The sequence below is a fragment of the Amia ocellicauda genome, chromosome 10 (assembly GCF_036373705.1).
Source record: "Amia ocellicauda isolate fAmiCal2 chromosome 10, fAmiCal2.hap1, whole genome shotgun sequence".
Lineage (NCBI taxonomy): Eukaryota > Metazoa > Chordata > Actinopteri > Amiiformes > Amiidae > Amia > Amia ocellicauda.
Window position 1 is genome coordinate 24454459 of NC_089859.1, and position 23423 is coordinate 24477881.

The 23423-nt window shown below is 39.8% G+C and overlaps 1 protein-coding gene across 3 annotated transcripts in view; it reads right to left on the reverse strand.

Moving 5' to 3' along the window:
- ankrd28b (ankyrin repeat domain 28b) overlaps positions 1–23423 on the reverse strand; it is a 44463-nt gene that overhangs the window by 3432 nt on the left and 17608 nt on the right. For all 3 annotated transcript variants that reach the window (XM_066715680.1, XM_066715679.1, XM_066715678.1), the window contains 23 exons: positions 23028–23111; positions 16698–16776; positions 15693–15763; positions 12761–12961; positions 11994–12081; positions 11569–11711; positions 9984–10196; positions 8610–8688; positions 8297–8411; positions 7390–7472; positions 6877–6940; positions 6272–6340; positions 5624–5764; positions 4297–4408; positions 3869–3895; positions 2841–2915; positions 2311–2512; positions 2120–2207; positions 1794–1911; positions 1451–1670; positions 965–1052; positions 785–868; positions 208–353 (listed from right to left, as the gene is read on the reverse strand). In XM_066715680.1, the coding sequence (XP_066571777.1) occupies positions 208–353; positions 785–868; positions 965–1052; positions 1451–1670; positions 1794–1911; positions 2120–2207; positions 2311–2512; positions 2841–2915; positions 3869–3895; positions 4297–4408; positions 5624–5764; positions 6272–6340; positions 6877–6940; positions 7390–7472; positions 8297–8411; positions 8610–8688; positions 9984–10196; positions 11569–11711; positions 11994–12081; positions 12761–12961; positions 15693–15763; positions 16698–16776; positions 23028–23111 (2590 nt within the window). The remainder of the gene's footprint in view (positions 1–207; positions 354–784; positions 869–964; positions 1053–1450; positions 1671–1793; positions 1912–2119; positions 2208–2310; positions 2513–2840; positions 2916–3868; positions 3896–4296; positions 4409–5623; positions 5765–6271; positions 6341–6876; positions 6941–7389; positions 7473–8296; positions 8412–8609; positions 8689–9983; positions 10197–11568; positions 11712–11993; positions 12082–12760; positions 12962–15692; positions 15764–16697; positions 16777–23027; positions 23112–23423) is intronic.

The window sequence follows — 23423 nt, forward strand, 5'->3', positions numbered from 1 at the left end:
TACTCACAAACCACAAGTGTAACTAAATAATAAGGTTATTATGGGACGCACTAATGATTACCATTCAAAATTTACATCCTTCGGTTTCAGACTAGTTACAACTACTGCACACTAATGATTTACAGAAACAGGGCAGGCTACTTCAATCTATAGTATAAGTTTACTTAAAGAATAACGGCAGCAAAACCGAAAAAAAGTCTGTTATACCAACGGCATTGGTCTGCCCATTCTCTGCCGCCATCATTAGCGGCGTTTTCCTGGACGAGTCCACGGCGTTGACCTGTGCGTTGTGACTGAGCAGCAGCTGTAGACACTCCACGTGGTCCGTGAAGGCCGCGCCGTGCAGGGGAGTCCTGCCACACAGGAGAGAAGGCTGGCATTTACACAGAGCGGTCAACGCGACATCTGGCCCTCACACCCAGGCCTGGTGTTGATCAATTTACCAACCAATACCAGCTTTCTGATGTGGGGTTTGAAAACTTGCCACTTCCTGCTCTTTACCTAGACTACCATAAACCTACCAGCAATCCCACTCTACAGACTGAATACCTTTTAACCTAATATGCAAAATGTCAGACTCCCAGCACATTCCCCATCTTTACTCCCCAAAGGTGGGAGGATTGCTTCTGATGGACAGTCTGTGAAAAAGGTTTTAGCTATCTGTGCTTCTTTCAGTCCAGCAAATCAGCCTAGCCAGTCACTCACCCTAAACAAAAGGTTGGAAAGGGAATGCAACTGAATTAACAATGTGAAACAGCACTAGATGCTTGTGGACGACCGTTACCTGGCTTTCGAATCAGTGGCGTTTACGATGGTTGCGCCCAGTGTGTCAATAAGCATTTCTGCGGCTCCTTCATTGTCGTTTATCCTGTCAGATGAAAAGGGGAATATAAAGTCAGTTTTCTAACCCTTATGTAACACATTCAGAAAAGCAGTAGAGCAGGTGTTTAAATGAGTGTCTCACACAGCACAGTGCAGGGGGCTGAATGAATTGCCTTCCATTTTGTGGAAAACCTCTTGCTCAAGCAGCAGCTCCACACAGGTGTCGTGACCTGAAAAACAAGGCAGGAGGCAGACCTTTAAAAACCAAGGCTGCTGGAAGGGACTCCCATTACCTCTGTGGACCGTGCCACACGTAGAGAGCACAGCCTGAAATGCAGTGGTATGAACACAAACCGATAATGCCATGTGAGCTTAACTGCACAGTTTATGCAGTGACTCAATGCCCTGGGATTCTAGGGCCTATACTTTAGAGAGTTAAACATACATAAAAGACATGAATTTATTCTTATTTTAGAAACAGAAATCAAATTTTCATTCATACAACATGACGCGTGTAGATTAGAAATAATATCAATAAATTTAAGCCACTAGATGGCAATAGTTCTTTTTCAGGTGTGAAGAAAGGAAAATTCAAATGGAGGACAAAGTGAGTGTGATTAATCTGTACCGTTGTAGCAGGCCCAGTGCAGTGGGGTGTAGCCGCGATTGTCCGTGATGATGGGGAGGGTCTCCACAGACTGCGCGGCCTGCAGCAGTCCTCCCAGGACCCCGATGTGGCCGCATGCTGCTGCCAAGTGCACCGGTGTCCGGCCCTTGCAGTCCCGGATGAGGAAGTTCGCACTGTGTTGGAGCAGCGCCTCCACACACTCCTCGTGTCCAGTCACCGCCTGACGGGCGAAATGGAACAGATTCGGGCATTTTAAACACTCCTGTACTTAGACCCCAAGCGCCCGCAGCCTAGAAACGGTTTAATCTCAGCTACTGGCTGCCCGGCACAAAGTATGACATACCCCTCGGTGTAAAGCTGTCCTCCCCCACTTGTCTTTGGCATCCACATTTGCTCCCTTGTTCAGCAATGAGTAAACACAGTCTGTGTGTCCGCTTAAGACTGACAGCATCAGGGGTGTCCTGGACAGAGCAAGAACCACCATCAACACTTGGAAAATAGGAACTCATACCATTTTATTTCTGTAGGTAAATTAGCCGGTAAGAAACGATTGATAGATGGGACATTTTTCTCTCTCTAAAAAGGCAGTAAAGCCACAAAAGGATGGGAGTAATTAATAATTTAACATCAAGAAAATATCAAGGTTATTTTAGAAATCTGTTAACTTACTGGCCATTCCCATCTTGAATGTCAACAGCGGTCTGAAGGTCGGCATTTCCAATGAGCAGCCGCAAACACTCAGAATGACCATTGGTGGCTGGTGGGGGGAGAGAGAAAATCAGTACAAATGAACAGAAAACATTGACCTTAAGTGTCATCACAAAACGAAGCAGACTGCAAGAAGTCCTGAGCTGAAATACCTGCTGCATGGATGGGGGTCCTCTTCAGAGTATAGTCTTTAACCAGGATGGACGCCCCTTGATTGATAAGCACATCTACACACTCCACGTGGCCCTTGAAAGCTGCCAGGTCCAGCGGTGTGCGGCCGTTACTGTTCCGGACGTCCAAGTCCAGCAGGGACTGGACCAGCACCTCCAAGGCCTGGTGATGCCCGTGGTAAGCCTACAGAGAAAACGAAAACAAAACATGGTTACCAATGGTTATATATATATAACCCATACACGCAAATCTATACATCTGCTCAATAAGGGTATTCCCTCCTTGCACTCTGCCAGACAGCACTTGGTGGTGGGGGGGTGGAAATCGCTCTTAAACTCAATCAAAACTGAACCCTCCTTCTTGTTGCAGAGGCCAGTTCTTGTTGCAGTTCATTAAATAATGTGGATAAATGCTCCATGGTTTTAACAATTAATTTTTTTTTTTTTAATTTAAATGACTGTAATCGAGAGAGAATGTAAAACCAATCAGAAGCAAGAAATAATTTACTCACCGCTAAGTGCAGTGGACTTATTGGTGCTCTGGCATCAGAGTCATTCAGAATGTCCGCCCCAGAGGTCTCCATTAACTGGGGGGGGAAATAAATAGTAATTATAATGCACAAAAAGTACAGACAGCAAAAGAAAAAAAACAGCAAATGTCTTGAGAATCTACCACGTTAAATAATTAATCTTGTTCGTCCCCTTCCATTGTTAATTGTATTAGACATTTGATAGATTCCACATGAGATTAAGAGTTACTAATTAGGTGCGTTACACGATCCAGGACTTACAGGCATTTCATATCGATTCACAATTATCAGGCGGAACAAAGAAAAAATAAAAATCTACTAAAGCAACAGCGATGTGATTCCATCACAGTGAGCTGCAAACAAATGCTGACATCAAGACCATGACATTTCTGACTAGGGCAGAAAGGTTTACAATTTCCTGCCGAGGGCTTTGATGAAACATTGTCGAACTCTATCAGCAGCTCAGCGGGAAACCAAAGAGGCGCGCAGAGCGGTAATTCATAACCGCGTACTAGCTTTGATGAGACTGGGCATTTCCACAGGTCCTTAGGTGCTAATACATTTTGGATGTTGTGCCACATTTATGGCCCACCCAAAATCAATTAATTTCAATTACACAATATATCCCTCCACCCACCCAAACCAATCAGGCTGTGCGTCTCTGGTCTGAATGTTTCAGGATGTTCCTCACATACAGACCTGACATGCACCAGCCTTATAACGCTGTTTAAAGATTATAAAGCAAGACGCTGGCTGATACGTAAACACTCTTAGTTATTGCCATGATGAATAGTGGACAGGCCAATTCAGAGTGGTTGTAATTCCTGCCGGACAGCATCACCCGGGCTGTTTCTGACAGTACTCAGAAGGTTATCGGATAACATTCGTCTCCTTGCCAAATCGCAGGATTGATTTCTTTACACTTTCATTGTCATGCCCTCTATTTATCCTGTACAGATTTTTGCAGACATTCAGATTCCGTGAACCATCAATATACAGTAAAAACTTACCACATCCAGAGGGGTTTCACTCGCAATCTGAAACGGGACAAACGATCTTTTAGACGACAAAAGCAGTACATGCTGGACACAGCCATAATACATACGATCATAAAACACATTGGACAGTTTTGTGTCATTTTCTTGTAACCTAAAATAAAATTGTGTGTTTAGCCCCTGATTTAGGTCAGGAATACTAGAAGACCTACACTAATGTGTGCATGAAAATCTGCATAAAAGAACATCAGCAAAAAAAAAAAAAAAAAGCTTACAAATGAGACAAGTTGAGCTTCATAGCTACTTAGTATGTAGTACTTTGTAAAAAGTAGCTAGGAATCAAACTGATTGGTATGTGAGCTCTGTATCAATGACATAACATATGGGTGGCAGAGTTTATTTGTGACAAACAGCCGCTGTAAGGAAAACCGTCTGTGACTTACCAGTTCGAGACACAAGCGGTGGCCGTAGGCAGCAGCATAATGCACAGCATTGTAGCCCTGCTTATCCCGGATCCCTGGGTTTGCATCATTCCGGAGTAGATACTCCAGGCACCTGAGGAGCACAATGCCACGAGTCTTCACATTACAAAGGTGGACAAGGGACTTGCATTATATTCTCAAATACTAAAAGGTACAGACAACTATGACTAACATTACAGAAAGGTTAGAGTCTACATCTTTCAAAATGTTCACATTTGCTGCGTTGTAGCCTGGAAGCGAAACGCATTAAAATATATATGTATATTTTAATGCGTTATCTACACATCCTTGCACACAACTTCCAAGTGGAAAAGTTGTTGGAAAAAATAAATACAAATCATAACTTGGCTGGATAAGTGTCCATCTCCCTTCTAACAGCAATCCTATATTAGCTGCGGTGTAACAGACTGCCTTCAAAATCACACACCAAGATCAATGGCCTCCTCCTGTGTTAAATTGATTCGCATGATTTCAAGATAAATTCAGCAGTCTAGGATAAACTCCGCAGTTCCTATAGGTTCCCTCTGCTGGGCAGTGCATTTCAAAGCAAAGACCCAACCAGGCCATCCCTCCAAACTGTAGCTCCTGCAAAGTTGCCATTGGCAGCCTCTCTGATCAGTCTCATTCTTGCTCGGTCAACCAGTCTTGAGGGATGGCCTGATCTAGGCAGGGCCTTGTTGGTGCCATACAGCTTCCACTTCTTAATAAATTGTCTTTTCCGTGCTCCAAAGGATAGTCAAGGCCTTTGATATACTTTTTTATTTATAGCCATCCCCTGATCTGTGCCTTTCCACAGCTTTGTCCCGGACTTCTTTTGAAAGCTCCTTGGTGCTCATTGTTGGGTCTTTGATTTGAAAAGCATTACCCAGCAGAGAGAACCTACAGGAATTTATTCTAGACTTCATACATCCATATGAAGAATACAAATAAAAAGTGATTCCCAAGGGACAGAAAAGAAACTACAATTCTAGTCATATTTATTCTTTTGCAGTCACTGGCTTTTAGGTTTTCAGGAATCAATGTGTCAACTATCTTCTCTTGTAAATCACTGCTCAAGTCAACAGGAAATTAATATAAAAAAAGCTGATGTGCCTTTGTGTGTAAATCCTTCATCCGTCATGCTGTTTCACTATGAGTAACTAGACTACAGCATTTTGTTGACCTGTTCTCTATGGAGATGGTAACATCTGCTGCTTCAGCAACTCTGGTCTAGGGAAAGAAACCGAACCGACGGGTATGTCGGCTCAATGCCAGTCAACATCAGCATCCAAAGCGGTGCTCAACTCACTTTCCATCTGTGTCCGATGCAGCCGCGTAGTGCAGCGGTGTGCAGCCCCTCTCATCAAGGTCATTCACGCTGGCTCCAGATCCCACGAGAGCAAACAGGCACTGGTAGTTACAGTTGGCAGCGGCATAATGTAGAGGAGTCCTGTAAGAAGCAGCATCCATGAAGAGACGGAACTTCTCTCAGGATTCTTCTCTCCCATTGAAGAGAAGCGACTTAACTTGCATTTAACTGGCCAAAGGTTTCAGTCTCGTTTCCAGGCTATCAGTACACAGTTTCCTGTGCCTTTCCTTGTCTGTGTAATATATCACACAGACACAGAGATGGTTATTGTAATAGGACTTGGTTATTAGTATAATAACAGGACAGTAAGTAGATACAGCAGCAATGGTCTCAAATTAATATACGATTCTTGTATGTTTAAGTTAGAAGACAGGACTGAGCCATTTTAATCTGTCATGACAAAATCAATCACTGCTGTGTGAAAGTTTCATTAAAATACTGTCGAAAGTCATTATCATTTAGTTTGGCAAAATTTATTTTCCAATATAAGGGATGCAGAGATTTTAGTAGTACCACCAGAAAAACTCCCAATCTTTTAAACGCAATCTGTCAATCTAGAGCTCAACACATGGCAAATAAAGGATTTACCTTCCAAATGTGTCTTTTTTGTTGAAATCTGCCCCAGTGTTCAGCAAAAGGTTCAAACACTCCAGGTTCCTAGAAGAAAAAAAAAAGATGGGGAATATTAGTACAATGTGTCTCAATACTAAACACTGGAAGATGTACTAAAATACAAGGTGTTTTTCTAGTCCTAATCAAAAAAAATGTACTGTACTACAGTAGTCATATGCAAAAAATCTACACAATTCAATTTATTTAACCTTCACAATGTGAGTCATTGAATTGTTCATATCATGAGTCACAGTTGTACCAAATCCATGGAAACCAAACATGAAATGAGATGCAGTATTTTAACCACTTTCAACCATTCTAAGTATACAAATGACTAATTCACTTAGTGGTAAAAAAAAACTCAGAAAATATATGCGATTAATTTATAGACGTTGCTTTTAATTATATAGTCAACTTAAAATTTTGGCCAGATACCATTTCTATGCACCGATATCTCAAATTTTATATTTCAACATAACCAAAATCGAAACCATCTTGAATTAAAACGGGTTATGACAGCACAGAACGCAGGATTCAGAATTATTCCCATTAATCTTTCTGGGTTAGTGAAGATTACTTACCCTCCAGCTGCTGCAGCATGTAAACAGGTTCGTCCAAAATTATCGGGGGTGTCAATGTCAAAGCCTGCAGAAAAGACAACAACAAAAAAACTCTATACATTACTGTATACTGGACTCACGATTATTACGGTCTGGCAAAACAGTTGGCATCACTTTGTACAGGTAGTGTGCTTTAGTGCTGTGAGACATGCTTTAACATCTGTGGACCAAATTAAGTGAGGTCATCTAACATTGAGAGAAAGCAAAGCACTTTTCGTTCTACAAAAGAGGCATTCAAATAAAACGAGGCAAAGGAACTACAGAACTACACAACCTGCTGTATTTGAGCATTTCCCCTCTTCAACCTGGAAAAGGGGGAAGCCGAGCCTCAGTGAAAAAGCAATTAACAGCACAAATGTAATAAAACCCCCCAAAAAATATAAAAATGAGGCCACACAGTCAACAAAAAACAAAAACCCGTTGTGCAGTACATCTCCAAGTGTACCTGGAGCTGGGCTGGGATCAGACACTCACCCGATGACAGCAGTTTCCGGCAGCAGTCTGAAAAGCCACTCAGCGCTGCGAGATGTAGAGGAAACATTCCGTGGATGCCCCGCCTGTAACAGCCCAGAACACAATGAATAATTGTCCCTGTCCACATTCATCCCTCGGCCACTCTCTGTAGTCTGTATGGAGACGTTTTGTCAGAGACAACAGCTCGCGTTAAAAGACATTTAGTCACATACTGAAAGGAACCCCAGATCACTCTAGTTTGGCAGAATGCTTTTTGAGTGGGGCTGTTCCAGTCATACAACCAGCAACAGACTTGTTGTATGAAACAAAAGGAGCAATGCTATGTACATCTCAAAAAGGAGTAACTACAGGGCAAATGTCTAACTAGGCCCCGTTTCTGAAATACTTGTTAAACCATGCAACCTAAAATTTACAAAAAAAAACAAAACTTCTTATTTGACATTCATTTTATAAAGCTAACAGTGAAACGTCTCATTTTGTCATTGGGCTACTCTTGTATTTTGTATTTGACAAAGGGCCCTTTTTATGTTCAGGATGAGGAAAAAAGTCTAGAATGACAATCAAGACACCACATGAAATTTGAAACGGAGTCAACTTTTCAGTACAAACTATGTACTTTGAAATCCCAAAGCAGCAGCCTTGAAACTACAAACAACAAGCTAACAATAAGAGAAAATTGTGTCTATGTGCATTGTATTTTCTGCAATCTTCAGAAATGACACTAGGGAAAAGCCATGGACTCATTAGGAGACAAAATGTATATTCAAACAAAATGCTAGAAGGTCACCATTTTCTATCTTAAGCACAGTTACAGGTGAGGAACTTGCAAACACCAGGCTCATTAAGTGATTGTACTCAGCTCTGCACCCATCTCTCAACACGAGCAAGATCAATAAGTCCCACTCACTTTGCAGTGTCAGCGCCGTTGGTGATTAAAGTGTTTATAAGCAGCTCGTGGCCATATCGAGCAGCTATGTGCAAAGGGGTATTGCCATTCTTATCTTCACAGTCTATCTCGGCACCTGAGAAGTAGTGGGGGGGAAAACAGACATTTATGCCAGATGATCAGATATATTAATGCCATAAGAGATTCTTCATTCCCAGAGCAAAACAAATGTAGGCTCCTGACATTCACAGCACAACGCTTTATCGGAATGTAAATCATGCAATTAATCAATCCTGAACAGCAGAATTATAAATAGAGTCTACTTCTCTCTCACCACTTTGAATGACCGCCTGTGACCTGGAGAATCTGCCGTGGATGGCGGTCATGTGCAGAGGAGTTTTCCCATCTTTACTCTGGAGCAGAAAAAACAGCCTACTTTTAGAACAACTACATGCAAAGCAACACAAATATACGGGGAGGGCAGGGTGAATCTGTCAACTCACTTCATTTCAAATCCAGGGCCTCTGGTGAGTATGAAAAACAACATGTAAATGCGATCGTGCAATTAAGAGATGAACAGGGCACAGTCTAACCTGACCGACCCCACAACTGGCTGGTGCATTTCAGAACAGGCTGCTGTCGCCTGAGGTAATTGGTTAGACAATGCACAATGTTCCTGTACGTTTGAGAGAGATGGGGGTGAAGTGGCAGAGAACCAACCACTTAGCATGTGTTAAAGTAGGTCAGCCAAAACAGAGAAGAAACAGACTGGCGCACCCACAGATGCTAGCTGGAGGTCACTTATAGCATGGCCCTCCCCAGGGGATGGGGGGAAACGCAACCAACACACGGCCGCAGCTCGGGGCTTTTGCCATGTTTGGGAGGGAGAACTTCACTGTTTAAGTGGCTAGGGCAGCAGCACTGATCGCAAAAGGCGAGTTTAAATTGGCTTCTGAACTTACACAAAAACACAAAGCATAGCATAGAGCCCCCAACCAACACACAGGCCCTTAATTCATATGAATAGTCCATAATATATTATTAGTAACTTCTAAAACACAGAATGCATTTCATTTGGTCTAGTTATGGACTAAAAACCTTAAATCCCTTCTGCTCATTGCTGTGGGTCAAAAGACATTCTGAAAAAGTGAACAGCTTGCATGTTTAGGCAATATTCAGTTACCCTTTAAATAATATGACTTGAAGTTCAGATTGTTAGAAATATCACCATCACACTAAACCAACCAAGAATAACACTTGTTTAACTAAAGAACATGCTGCTGTCAAGTGCTTTTAAACACAAGATTTTATATTTTAATAAAATGTTAAGTGTACATTCAAATGTACTAGAGATGCATTCATTCCTTGAGATGTTGAAAATTATGAGTCGTGAAGCACTCAGTTTTCCATGTAACTGTAAGCATTTTCTGATAGGAACCTTTTGACCACTTAATTAAAATGGTTTTCCTTGTGAAACAAGAATAATAATAGGGAAAAAAAATGGGACTGAGCACAGATCCACCATACACATGAAGTCTCAGTCCAGGTATGTAAGACTAGTGAAGTGATGTGTGTATGGTAATTCTTATCAACTGGCAAAATGACAACTAAGCTCATCTTTACAGGGGGGTGTTGGTGGGCTAGCATGTAGGTTTCTTAAAAGGGAATGCGTGGGTCCTGGGTGGTTAAAGAATTAAAACCATCTCACCTTGATATTGACATCCGCACCATTACCAACCAGAAGTTCTAAGCACAGCGCTCCGTGCCGAGACGCGGCAGTAAAGTGCAAAGGAGCGAAGCCTTTCTCGTTCACTTGGTTGACATTAGCACCACACTCTATGAGCTCATTCACGACAACATCCTGTCCGTTGTAGCAAGCCACGTGCAGCGGTGTGTTTCCATAGGCATTTGGTTCGTTGATCTGTAAAAGATTAGACACACTGGTAAGACGAGCAAGACGTCCGCGGCATTATTCCATCACGGGAAATGATAAAATCAAGACTTAGTGGCTCACAAGCAGCCTTTAATCCGCTCCCGAGAGGAAGCACTCATACATGAAAGATTGAATCAAAACCAGATTTCCCCTGCTATTTTATTTGCTACTCATGTGATTGCAATAACGGTTTCAATTGAGCAAGCGTAACTCTTTAAACATTCTTCAAATGACTGAATACCGATGGGAACAAAAAGCAGATATTACACAACCAATAACCCAGGGTATTCAGGAGTAGAGTTTCATTTAATTCAATAGGTTTATTTTTCTACCACAAGCAGACGTGTCTGAATGCAATCTTTTTAAAGCTGCTTCTGAAACAATGACAGCAATGCTGGGGTTCAAATCAGGTAAACTGCTAGCATTCACTGAGTGTAAGAAGTATACATTAAGTCCATGTTATATAATCATGCATCACAGTAACTTGGCAAGTGCTTTTCACAGATTAATTGTTCAGTGAAATGTCACCACAGGAATGTAAATGCATTGAGCACCGTAAGGAATCCTTAAGGGTATGTTTTAGGGAACCTTTAAAAACACACCCAGTTCCCTGCAATAGCTATAATTGTTTGTTTTATCTTTTTAAGTATACAAACCATTAGCCCAAGATGGAGTCAGTAACAGTGGTTGCATCCTGCTGATCTGGATGGATTTGCTCTTGTTTAGTAATCAATACATGTCCTTCAAATAATATTCAGCAGGCATACCATAAGTTCAGTAAGATTCACTTTCCTGCAAACTTGCACCACATTGGCTGGGCCAATGGGCACTGCTAATGGTACTGTGATGCACTTACCTCTAATACCCAATTGGCTAATCTGAAAAAGGTCTCCAGTTAGCTTAACAGTCAAAAAGACACAAAGTGGCCTAGGCAACAAGTGCTCAATCGAATTAAAATTCCACCGAATAGCACTTCATGTCAATTTGTTTGCGACTCAACATATTGCATTACAGAAATATTCATAGCAAACCATGCAGCCACCCACCCATGTATACAATGTTTAACACTGTACTGATTTCCCAGAAACAAATACTGTGGCGGTTTCAAAACTGCATGTAATCCAACATTTACTGCACACCATTCAATATACAACATTAACCCCTTACATATTTGTGGTATTTGGACATAGGATCATTATTTCCCAGCGCTAGAACCTTTCTACACAGACAGTCAAGATGAAAATGAGCAGCTCATTCTCATGTCCTGGAATGGAAGACTAATAACTCCTCTGCATCTAATCATCCTTTATATCCATTACACTCTTAAACATACATGGGTAAAGAAGTGCTAAAGTCTTACATCCACTCCAAGGTCCAGAAGGTATTTCACCACACTGATCATCCCACTAGAGGCTGCAGCGTGCAGGGGGGTGTAGGCTTTCTTGTCTTTACAGGTCACTTCGGCCCCATGTGTCACGAGAAGTTTAACGACCTCAATATGGCCTTAAGAGAAGAACAAAAAAGAACATTTATACAATCTACCAACACCAATTCCTTTATCTCATCTTTAACTTTGAGGCTACCAATAGGGAGGAGGGGGTGGGGGAATTAAAAACAAATCAAGAACCTCAGGCTTTATATTTTAACTGATTTTAGGTGATGAGCTCTGCAATTTGATGCTTTTATGTTTGGATTTGATATTTCATGGTTTAGTCAGACTAATGTGACCCACTGACCCAAAAAACATTCTCTTGGAGGTTAACCTTACAGAGAAAGAGTGTTTACCCATATAAGCAGCCCAATGAATAGCACGGCGGTCTTTCTTGTCGAAGGCATTGATATTGGCACCTCTGGACAGTAGCAACTTTACCATCTGTAAGTTTGGGAGGAAGTAACAAAGAAAACACGTTAAGATAATTATTTCAAAAATAAGAATCTAATACATATGCGTATCAGAACACGTTATACAATAACATAAGGGTTATATACTCAACTATCTCCTTTCTACCACGGCCTTATGACCTCTTGAGATAACGCTGCAAATGTATATGGCTATATTGCTGCTATTAAACGTGGTGCAATCTGAGCAAGATAAGTTCCATGATATTCAGGACAAAAGACATCAGAAGCACACAGAAATTGTGGAAACTTTGATTGAACAAGGAACCAAAGTTGTTGGAATTGGAAACTTGTGAATTATTATATAGATGTTCTAATATCCATAATAACCTGGATTTGTCACACAGTTATGAAATCCATGTCATTCATTAACAGGTCCATAGATAACACCAGGTCCACAGATAACATTGCATCCAATAAAAGGCCCAAGTCCAGTGTTTGGAGGTAATTTAGGAGTTAAAAAGTCTTTAAAAAATATTTATTAAAGAACAAGCACACCACTAAGAGGCATTCATAATAAACAATATATTCACACCAAGGCACAACTGAACACAATATTCCTCACATTTTATACACTTTTGAAAATGTACTACAGACTAAAGCCATATGACTGTTGCAGCCATAGGCTACAATAAAGGCAGCGCTGGGGTTACCTCCACGTGACCACTGAAGGCAGCATGGTGTAGCGCAGTTCTCCCTGCCCGGTCCGAGACATTGACATTGCTGAGGAGTGGTACCAGGGCCTCGGCACACTTCACTGCTTTGTTGGCTGCAGCTATGTGCAAAGGCGTCTGCCAGTTTTTATCGCGGGCGTTGACGTCAGCCGAGTGCTTCAGCAGCACCTGCACTGCTTCCTGGAGGAGAAGAAAACAGGCATCAGAATAGATCAGAAACAAGAGACACTCTGGGGGGGATTATCAGATCAGTGCACAACAAAAAGGGACACGCCCCCTACCCTGTATTGTGTGGGTGCCATTTATTATTGCCTTTACAAAAACAAAAGGCAAAAATGAAAAGCCATGCCCAAAGATCACAGGATTCTGTGCAAACCCTTCATTCAGTTTTAATAAAGGGCTTGAGAATGAATCTGGTTTGTTATTCTTGAGGAATAATACAGCTGTCTGTAAAGGCTGAAAGAATATTTCCCATATAAAATAGGCAACAACAATGAAGGATAAGCTGGTAACCTTATCCCTCAAGACAACAAGACAATTGGATTTAAACACACTATTGCTTTAATCTATTGAGGGTCTATTGCAGTGATGTTGTTCGGTACTGAATTAAGATCATAACTATAAACAGTATAGTTTTTTTTTTATCCAGAATAATATACACATAGAAAATTACCGACTTACAACAGCAACAGTACATTCTACACCACAAATCATTACAGCTCACTGCAGACCAGTATTACTGAACTATAACTACACAATCAGTACAGGCATGGGCTCAAACACTCCAGCACACTGCCCAATTTGGCAAAGGATAAGGTGCAGGATAAATCAATGAAAGTACTGTTAGTTTTAAAATGAGTGCATCAGTGTGGACAGGAATGCTCACTTGCTGACTGGCCCAACAATAGATACGAATCACTTAATTAAATAATGTATTACAATGATCGATACAATAGAAAACACTGGTGTCTAAGGATGGAAAACAGATCATGACAAGGGATGGTCTCCTTTAGGTTTATTGGGGATCATTATTCTTCTAAATATTCCACTATTAACATTGGTAATTATGTTTTGATGTTACTTTAGAGGTAGGAATTCCTGTTAAAAATAACTGCTGATAATAGTTCTTTGGTCTGGGTCTGTGGGACTCTTTTTCAAACAATTACCTTTATGGCTGGATTGCATTTCAAGGACTGCAGTTTAAGCTCTTCCATTAAAAACTGATGGTAGTAACTAAGTGACAGATTTCATTGATCAGTTCTGTCAATTGCTTCTATATATAAAAACACACAGCAGCAAAGTTGCTTGCCTCTCTAATCCATTCTTACAGATACTTTATGTCATTCTGCAATATTATCTGGCAGCTTTACAGAAGACACCACTGAAGCATTAAAGCCCTATACATGGCATTCATATAGCTAAACAGTAGGTACTGTCTCTTTTGAAGGCATTTTAAGTCTGTTCATGAAGGACTTCCTTTCTCTTGAGGGTTTCCACTTTTTACAGTTTTGAACAGAGAAATAACCCAGAATTCCCTTGAAGATATAAAACAATGACAAAGGCCCAAAGAATTAGAGCGATGGGGGCATAAACCAAGTTCCATCCCATCCTGTCCCATCAAACACTTTCCTGCCACCGGTTCTTTCCTGTAACATTCTGTTCTGATTTTTTTTTTTTTTTTTTCTTCACAATTTGTTAAATACAAAATGGGCAATTCCTTCCCAAGATAATACACAAGCTGCTCAGGGCCTGGTATGATTGATTAATCTGCAGTGTTCTAGACATTTTTAGTAAACCACAGATTATGTATAAAAAATTGCGCTAGTGCCATAAATCGTTCATCAAAAATAAAATAAAAATGAAGCCACCTTTTATCATGAACATAATGTTCCGTCATGAATATTGAAGTATTTTGTCACTTATATATTGATTTACTTTTGTTTACAGTTTATCTTGGCTATCTTGGTATTTGATTTCAAAGTGTAGAAGTATTTCCTTGCCCTCACGCTAGATCAAGCCAATCAGACTGCACGTAAATCTCATTTAAAGCAGATAATACTTTGACTACTGGAACATCAAAGAAAGCAAGACCTTAAAGAGTTAAGAACAGAAATTAAACCAGCATTAGTTAATGGAGAACACATTCTGTACTGTTCTACCTAAAGTAAAAATGATAAATGCAGTTCTGCAACTTTTTCTATACTAGAGAATTCAGTATTTTTGTCCATGGGGTGACAGTCCTTTTTTCATCTGTCCCCATGAGCTTTAACACTGTCCATTCATCTAGGCTTCATTTCCAGTCCCACCTATTCCACCAAAAAAAATGTGTTCCAGTCCAGCAGGATTCCCTCAGGAGTGCCTGATACTGTCACTCGGCAACTAATAAACGAAGGAAATTAAAGGCACAGATGCTAAATGTGTTAACCCCTATTTAGAGTGGACCAAAATATTACAGATCAGTAAAAGTCAAGTAAATCAGGTTATGCCTTAAATTGAATGAAATTGGAATAAGTTCTGGACTGGATCATGGATGCTCTTAAACCTATAATTGCTGATCATTCCTGACAGTGAAACTATTCACTTGATGAACAGCCTTCTGGGAATTTAGGGGATGCCTTTATAGTCCACATCTTTCAAGTGGTGTTACTCCATTATGTGACAGCTAGTACTGATAACAGCACAAACTCCTTTGGCTGTGTACTGCTCTGTCCTTTAGAGTTTGGCACGAGACCAGCAATGCTCATTTCCCATTCGTCCATGTGGGAACCAACAAGGGAGATGACATTTTAACAGCTGGTAAAAGCCACCCAAAGTTCAAATGTTTCAGATCCTATTTCTGATACCCTCCATAAAATGCAATAAAGCAATTTGCCAGAGAAATCACTCTGCTACAGAAATAGTTTTCACATACCTCGCTGCAAGAAGCAACAGCCCTGTGCAGAGGAGTCAACCACTTGTTGTCTTTGGCATTTACTCTAGCCCCTGGGAAAAAAAAAAAAAAAAAAAAAAAAAAACACGTTAAAGTCAATTTAAAATTACTGCTGTCAGAAGATTTTGGTTGCTGCCATGAATAAAGGAAATTAAAAACATTGGTTACTTGTTTCCTGGAGTAACAAGGTGATAAAATATTCCGAAAGGGATAAATACTACATTATAACCTACAGAAAAATGTGTGGCTTTCTTCTGAATTTATTTTTATCATCATTTCTGCAAAAATTAAGTCTCAAAACAAATGTAGACATAAAATAAGCCCCCACTATGAATGGGATACCAAGGTCTTCACAATTCACGAGAGTGAGAAAAACGGGGTCAGCGGTTTTTGAAAGCACATCTGCTGCCAGTCAAAATAAGTTAGGCATCTGTTGGCACAATCCATCACTCAAGCTGAAAAGTGACGGGCCCTGCGCTTTCCAGTAATGGATCAAAGGAAAACCCTGTCAGTCCAGCAACAAAAGACACCCTTGATGGACACACAGGTTACATGTGGCCATTGGAAAACAAATGAGCAATGAGGAATGCCACTCACCTCCAGATCATTGATTACAGGACTTCCCTTTTCAAGAGCCATATTCCACTCTCACTTCGGACATCACAAATTACCTTAAATCCTGACAAGAGCTTTAAATACTCTACGGGAATACACAACAGGGCCAAAACAAGATGGTCCAGTTCACATCTGTTTTATTTGTTTTCCTCAGTCCAGTAAAATACATAGGAATGTCTGAAAGTTTTACTTCATGGTTTTGGAATGTGTTAGAAGTATATTCAAAGTGAGAAGGAAATGTAAATGTTTTGATTAAATCTGGGCTGGCAGGGGTGACTGCTGCTGTTAGAGGTATACAGCTGGAAAAGGAGTATGTATAGAAATAAGATCTGCAAAATATTATTCAGTCAGAGCGTGAATACGGAAACATACCTGATAAAATAAGGAGTTCAATAATTTCTGCATCTCCAAGATAGGCTGCAGCATGCAATGGGGTTCGCTTTTCATTATCCTGCAGGAAAATAAAAACAAATCACTCCCGATTAATACATATTAAGTGAAGAACAACCTTGTGTTTAAAGCTAATTTCAGGCAATTCACAGAATCATGATTTGGCAAGACAGTGATGACTGTGAGCAAATCCACCTTAAAATACAACAAAATAAAACTTAATTAAAAAACAAGAACACTTGGATGTTGTGAAACAATTAAAATGTTCCCATACAGTACTGCTTCACATATACCTCACTCACTACAGCAATAAGGGCAGTGTGTGAAATCTAATGAACCTGCTCGGGCTAAAATAGTAAATTGTTGCCTTTAGGGCAAGACTACTGGGAAAGACAGATGGGATGTGTCACATCCAAGAATGTGTTACGTTAACTCTGTTAGTTGTCCTTCCAGGAAGACTGGAAATAAACTATTGGATCAGCACACATGGTATTGCACTAAAACAAAGTTCTGAGCATGCTTGGATATAGCAGAGTTATGAACAGACATTTAGTATTTTTATTTAACTTTTTGATTAAATATAAAACAGAATCCTTATGGTTTAATTATGGAAATCATCTGCAGTAAAACCAAATATTGAAGGCAAAATATTATGCAGCTGGACACCACATATTTGTAATACACGTCATAGCAAGTGACAATGTGTACTCAATGGGGTCGAAGAGCTTGACTGAATTAAATAAAGGGAGCAGGTTATTTAAATGTAAAAAGAGAAATTATATAACGTTGAGACACTAACACAGAATAACCAATTGGGTGTACATTTCCAGAGCAGGATTCATAGTTCTTTGTAAGCCAGGTTCAACATTGAGGGCTTGGATTGTTGTCAGAAAAATATGCATCAAAAAGGTGGAACATTTCACAGAGCATCTACTGTGAGTTCAGAGCTGCTTACAGAAATGTCAACATATCAGCTTTTTGGATGGGCTGGGCTGACTCAAATTTCACAAACGTGTTTGAGGGGGGGGTGGACAGTGCCAAAGGTGCTTCAAACAAGTATTAACTCAGGGGGGTGGAGACCTATCCAATTATGATTTTTCAGTTTTGTATTTTTTATATTTTTTCTTCACTGTAAATATTTTTCCACCTTAAGTGTGGAGTATGGCATGCAGATAAGTGCAGGAACAATCCTAATTTTAATGCATGAAACTTTGAGGCACTGACAAAATATGAAAACATTTCAAGGGGGTGTAGACTTCCTGTATAGGCACTGCATGACTCAAACCCTCGTCCACAGTTGTGTGTAGGGTGGAATTAGCTCATGGAAATCAGGCCTTCCCCTTCTGCAAATTGTGGTTTACATTTGCCATTTGGGTTACCCGAACATTCAGAATTTACAGTAGAGTAGTTATTAAATATAAACTCCAAAAATATGTTGGCGTTGTTAATCACTGGTTTTATAAATTTTTTTCATAGATTAACAAAGTTGAATACATTAACCAAATGAAACTGCCAAAGAAGGTTTTGATTAAAAGTGACATAACTAGCCCCCCCATTCGCCCCTACTTCTGTCAAGAGAAGGGCATCTTTCTCAGCACACACAGACTCTAGTAAGGATTTAATACATGCCAGCTTTTAACATGCCCTGCCAATTACTTTCAATTTTAAAGTGCAGTTCATACAAAGTGGTAGACCAAATGTTACACTAGAAAATGTAATTCAGGCCATCTGTAGAGGTTTTTATTTTTATATTTTATACGTTTTGCCCCTTCTAACATAGTCTGAGGGCTTCTGAAAGGGCACGTCTGTGATGGAGTACTGCCAGGCTGCCTCCATCACAGAAAGTCTGGCCTCCCACTCCAGTTATAAAATGAAAAGTGAATGGCATAATATTGATTGGACATTTCTTTCTTGGGAAATAAAGTGGTTTTCCAGAATTTCAAAAGTTAAAATAATGTCATTTCTGTGGTTAGAACACATAAAACATTATTTTTAGCTTTTTATTTGCAGGCTGCAGAAGAAACAAAAATGCCACTGAAGTCTTAAAACAACTACAAAGAATTGGAGAGTGAATCATTGCTCCCACATAAAACTACAAATCAATACAATCTGAAATCCTCAGCTGCAGAGGGTAATATTACAACAATGGTGATAAGTGGCATTCAGCAATGAGACGCCCCCTTCAATAACTACATCAAAGAATAACGTTGGAGTTACTGACCAAAACAACACCACCGGCTTTGGTTACATTACACTAGGAGCTGAGCTGAAATTAAATGACTGATCAATTGTAGTTATACAAAAATAGGGGACTCGACAACTGGAAGGCTGCCAGAATGCGAGGAAAGATTTAAAGTTGTAGTTAATTTGATGACAGAGAATGTCGGTCAACAGACTTTTCAATACAAGTACATCCTGTTTATAGTGTACTTCAAATGTCATCGTTTAATCAAATGCTAAACTAAAAGTAATTCCTTTTCAACATCATCTTAGGGAATGTATGCAACACTGCCCCAGAATACTAAGACACCGATTCTTAAGGCCTGGCAAACGCTGCTACAGTGTAGTACATTTTTCACAGAATAAAGCGCTTTTACAATTCAGCACACAAGACACCCCCTTAACCCCCCACCCACCAACTCCCTTTCGAATGCAAATTGTTTAAACTTCTGCAACTAGGATTGAACTCTAAATGTTACCTTATATTATTCATTCATATAATAACAAGCAATTTAATTGACAACACAAATAAGCTTTAAAAAGCCTTCGTAACACTACAATTAGGGAGTCTTATGACAGCATTTAAAGGAAGCTAAGGTGTAGGAGCTCAAATCCTGCCTTTAATTCCGATGTAAGAACTACAAGCTTCTTCCAGTCTTCTCCACACTACAACATGATATCCAGTTGCATCCCTCTAATGTGGTCTAATTTCTCAGCTGGGGGAGAGACCCCTGCCCTCAGGGGCTATTAATGGCAATGCTTCAGGGCTTACCACACAGAAAAAGGACAAGACCCACAGACCACAGCTCTCACTGCATTGTCTTAAGTGTTAATCCAGCAGCTGTCAATTCAGTGGGGACTCCTAATTAACTCCAATGGGTTTTCAGCAGCTCCCAAATTATGAATTATTAAAACGTATATGAAACTCGGATACAAACACGAGAATCAAAGGTTCCTTCCTGCTTGAGGAGCACAAGACTACAACTGAGATGTTACATTAAAAAAAATAACCAACAACAAAAACAGTAACAGTTTGAAGGATGAGAAAGAACAGTATTAAGATGTATAAGTGGGCAGATCTTTACAAAGCATCCCTTAATAAGACCCACCTTGCTGCCCCACTGTCATTTGGCTTCACCGCATTACACAATTACTGAAAAGAATCAGCCTTAGAATGAAACCTATATATATGTCAATTATAAATCACATTAAATGTTAATTAAAAGGAAAATGTACATTTTCTCTTAACAGTTTCTTGAATTTAATTAATTAATTTTGGTGGGAAAAATATAAAGGCTGCAACACATTCCATTTAAACCAAAATGGTACATTAGTACAGAGACACTTAACCTACACAGAGCATTCAATTATGGCTATTGGGGGAAGGGAGAGGATGCCCTCCAGCTGCAAAAAGGAAAATGCATTTTACAGACTGCAGGTATGTTAGTTAAAACATCACTAGAGAATAGCACCAGCAGACAGGGCATTCAATTTCACTCACAATGAAGTGCAGAGTGGTGGCCTCCCTAATCCCTCATTAAAAAGCTTTGTCATTGTGAGATTTAAAAGTATTCTCGGGGATGTGTGCTCTGCACCGTCTTGTTTCTTTAATGGTTTTCACAACGACAGGACGGCTAGCAGCACACTGAGGCTATGAATCTACAGTCTTCCAAAGGCATGTCCAGACAGAAAATCATATTAAATAATGAAGTTGCAAAGGAAGAAAAATGCTGTACGAAACTGTTCTAATAAGAGCACCTTGAAACCTGTGATAAGACAGAAGGAATTCCTTTGGTGTCATTTGTCAAGGGAATTACCCAGAGCCCCAGTCTCACACTAAATCATATATATATATATATATATATATATATATATATATATATATATACACACACACACACACACACACACACACACACACACACACACACACACACACACACACACACACACACCTAAAGGATTATTAGGAACACCATACTAATACTGTGTTTGACCCCCTTTCGGCTTCTGAACTGCCTTAATTCTACGTGGCATTGATTCAACAAGGTGCTGAAAGCATTCTTTAGAAATGTTAGCCCATATTGATAGGATAGCATCTTGCAGTTGATGGAGATTTGTGGGATGCACATCCAGGGCACGAAGCTCCCGTTCCACCACATCCCAAAGATGCTCTATTGGGTTGAGATCTGGTGACTGTGGGGGCCAGTTCAGTACAGTGAACTCATTGTCATGTTCAAGAAACCAATTTGAAATGATTCGACCTTTGTGACATGGTGCATTATCCTGCTGGAAGTAGCCATCAGAGGATGGGTACATGGTGGTCATAAAGGGATGGACATGGTCAGAAACAATGCTCAGGTAGGCCGTGGCATTTAAACGATGCCCAATTGGTACTAAGGGGCCTAAAGTGTGCCAAGAAAACATCCCCGACACCATTACACCACCACCACCAGCCTGCACAGTGGTAACAAGGCATGATGGATCCATGTTCTCATTCTGTTTACGCCAAATTCTGACTCTACCATCTGAATGTCTCAACAGAAATCGAGACTCATCAGACCAGGCAACATTTTTCCAGTCTTCAACTGTCCAATTTTGGTGAGCTTGTGCAAATTGTAGCCTCTTTTTCCTATTTGTAGTGGAGATGAGTGGTACCCGGTGGGGTCTTCTGCTGTTGTAGCCCTTCCGCCTCAAGGTTGTACGTGTTGTGGCTTCACAAATGCTTTGCTGCATACCTCGGTTGTAACGAGTGGTTATTTCAGTCAAAGTTGCTCTTCTATCAGCTTGAATCAGTCGGCCCATTCTCCTCTGACCTCTAGCATCAACAAGGCATGTTCGCCCACAGGACTGCCGCATACTGGATGTTTTTCCCTTTTCACACCATTCTTTGTAAACCCTAGAAATGGTTGTGCGTGAAAATCCCAGTAACTGAGCAGATTGTGAAATACTCAGACCGGCCCGTCTGGCACCAACAACCATGCCACGCTCAAAATTGCTTAAATCACCTTTCTTTCCCATTCAGACATTCAGTTTGGAGTTCAGGAGATTGTCTTGACCAGGACCACACCCCTAAATGCATTGAAGCAACTGCCATGTGATTGGTTGGTTAGATAATTGCATTAATGAGAAATTGAACAGGTGTTCCTAATAATCCGTTAGGTATGTGTATATATATATATATATATATATATAGTGTAAGTCTGAACATGCAGACCATTTAACTAAAACACTTAAAATCAGGAATTTCTACTTTGCATTTGATGTCATTATAAGAACGTTTTTAAATACATAAAATGTATACATAAAATGTATTTAAAAAAAAAAGATTAAGGATATAAAATTGAAATTCTACAAAACACCATAAACAAAGTATAAAGTTACATTAATATATAATAGCATTTTTGGAGTTTAAAAGTGATAAATAAAATAAAAAACCTGTACACATGACAAACATACATCTGTGCCTGCAGACAAGAGTTAGGAGTTAAAATGGAACTTAAATTCTATACAAGTCTCTGCACAGAAGAAAGTGATAGTGAAAGAGGGAAAAGTTGAAATATTCTTGTGGTTTAATAGTTTAAATAACGAAAGTACCCAGATGCAAACTCTAAATATTAAGTGTGTCTAAAACATTTTCAGGAAGTGCAATGACAAGGCATAAAATGGAAGTGTCCATAGAAAGTCAGATCTAGTCTGCAGCCAGAAATCACAAGAGTGAATAACACCTCTTTTTAAACATTTGCTCTTAGAAAGTCCAGAAGAAAACAATGTAATTTGATTTTTTTTTTTAAATGGTAAGCGTAAAACTCTAGCTTTTATTTTGTTGGTTCCCCTTACCCAACCGTGTTGGTATCTGGAATGGAGTTTACAATACCTCAAGTTCGATGCTGGTTTCATATATTCCACATTATAATTTACAAACTCCATTTTTTTTTAATGGTATTTTATGGTTTGTCTGCACCTGCATTTGTGAGACTAGATCTTATGAAAATCTCTTTAGAAGTGCACTTAACACCAGTCATTTCAAATCAATATACATTTTCTATAAAATGTTATAAAAATAAACAAGAACTAGTATATTTAAATTACCTGTACATTTACATCTTCCTTCTTGAATATGAGGGAGCGAACTTCATCCGGATCCACATTAAATATAGCTTTCAGCAGTGGTGGCTAAAACAGAGGAGAGAGGATTGTATTAATATCCCCATTGACAGGATCAACTTGTGCCATCATATCACTTACAAGAAAGTTGTAAATATGAGAAGTTGTACTGCAGCTGGAGAGAGATCACATTCATTATCCAAATTGAAAGCAGAACTGTGAATCATTTACAAAAAAATAAAAACACCCACCGCGACACATAATTAGCAGTTCAGAGAAAAATGAATACATACTGCCAATTACTTTTCCTTTATAAAAGTATATTTTTAAGAAGGCTACATAACGTGCAAGCATACTATTGAAAACACAAACCAAACTTAT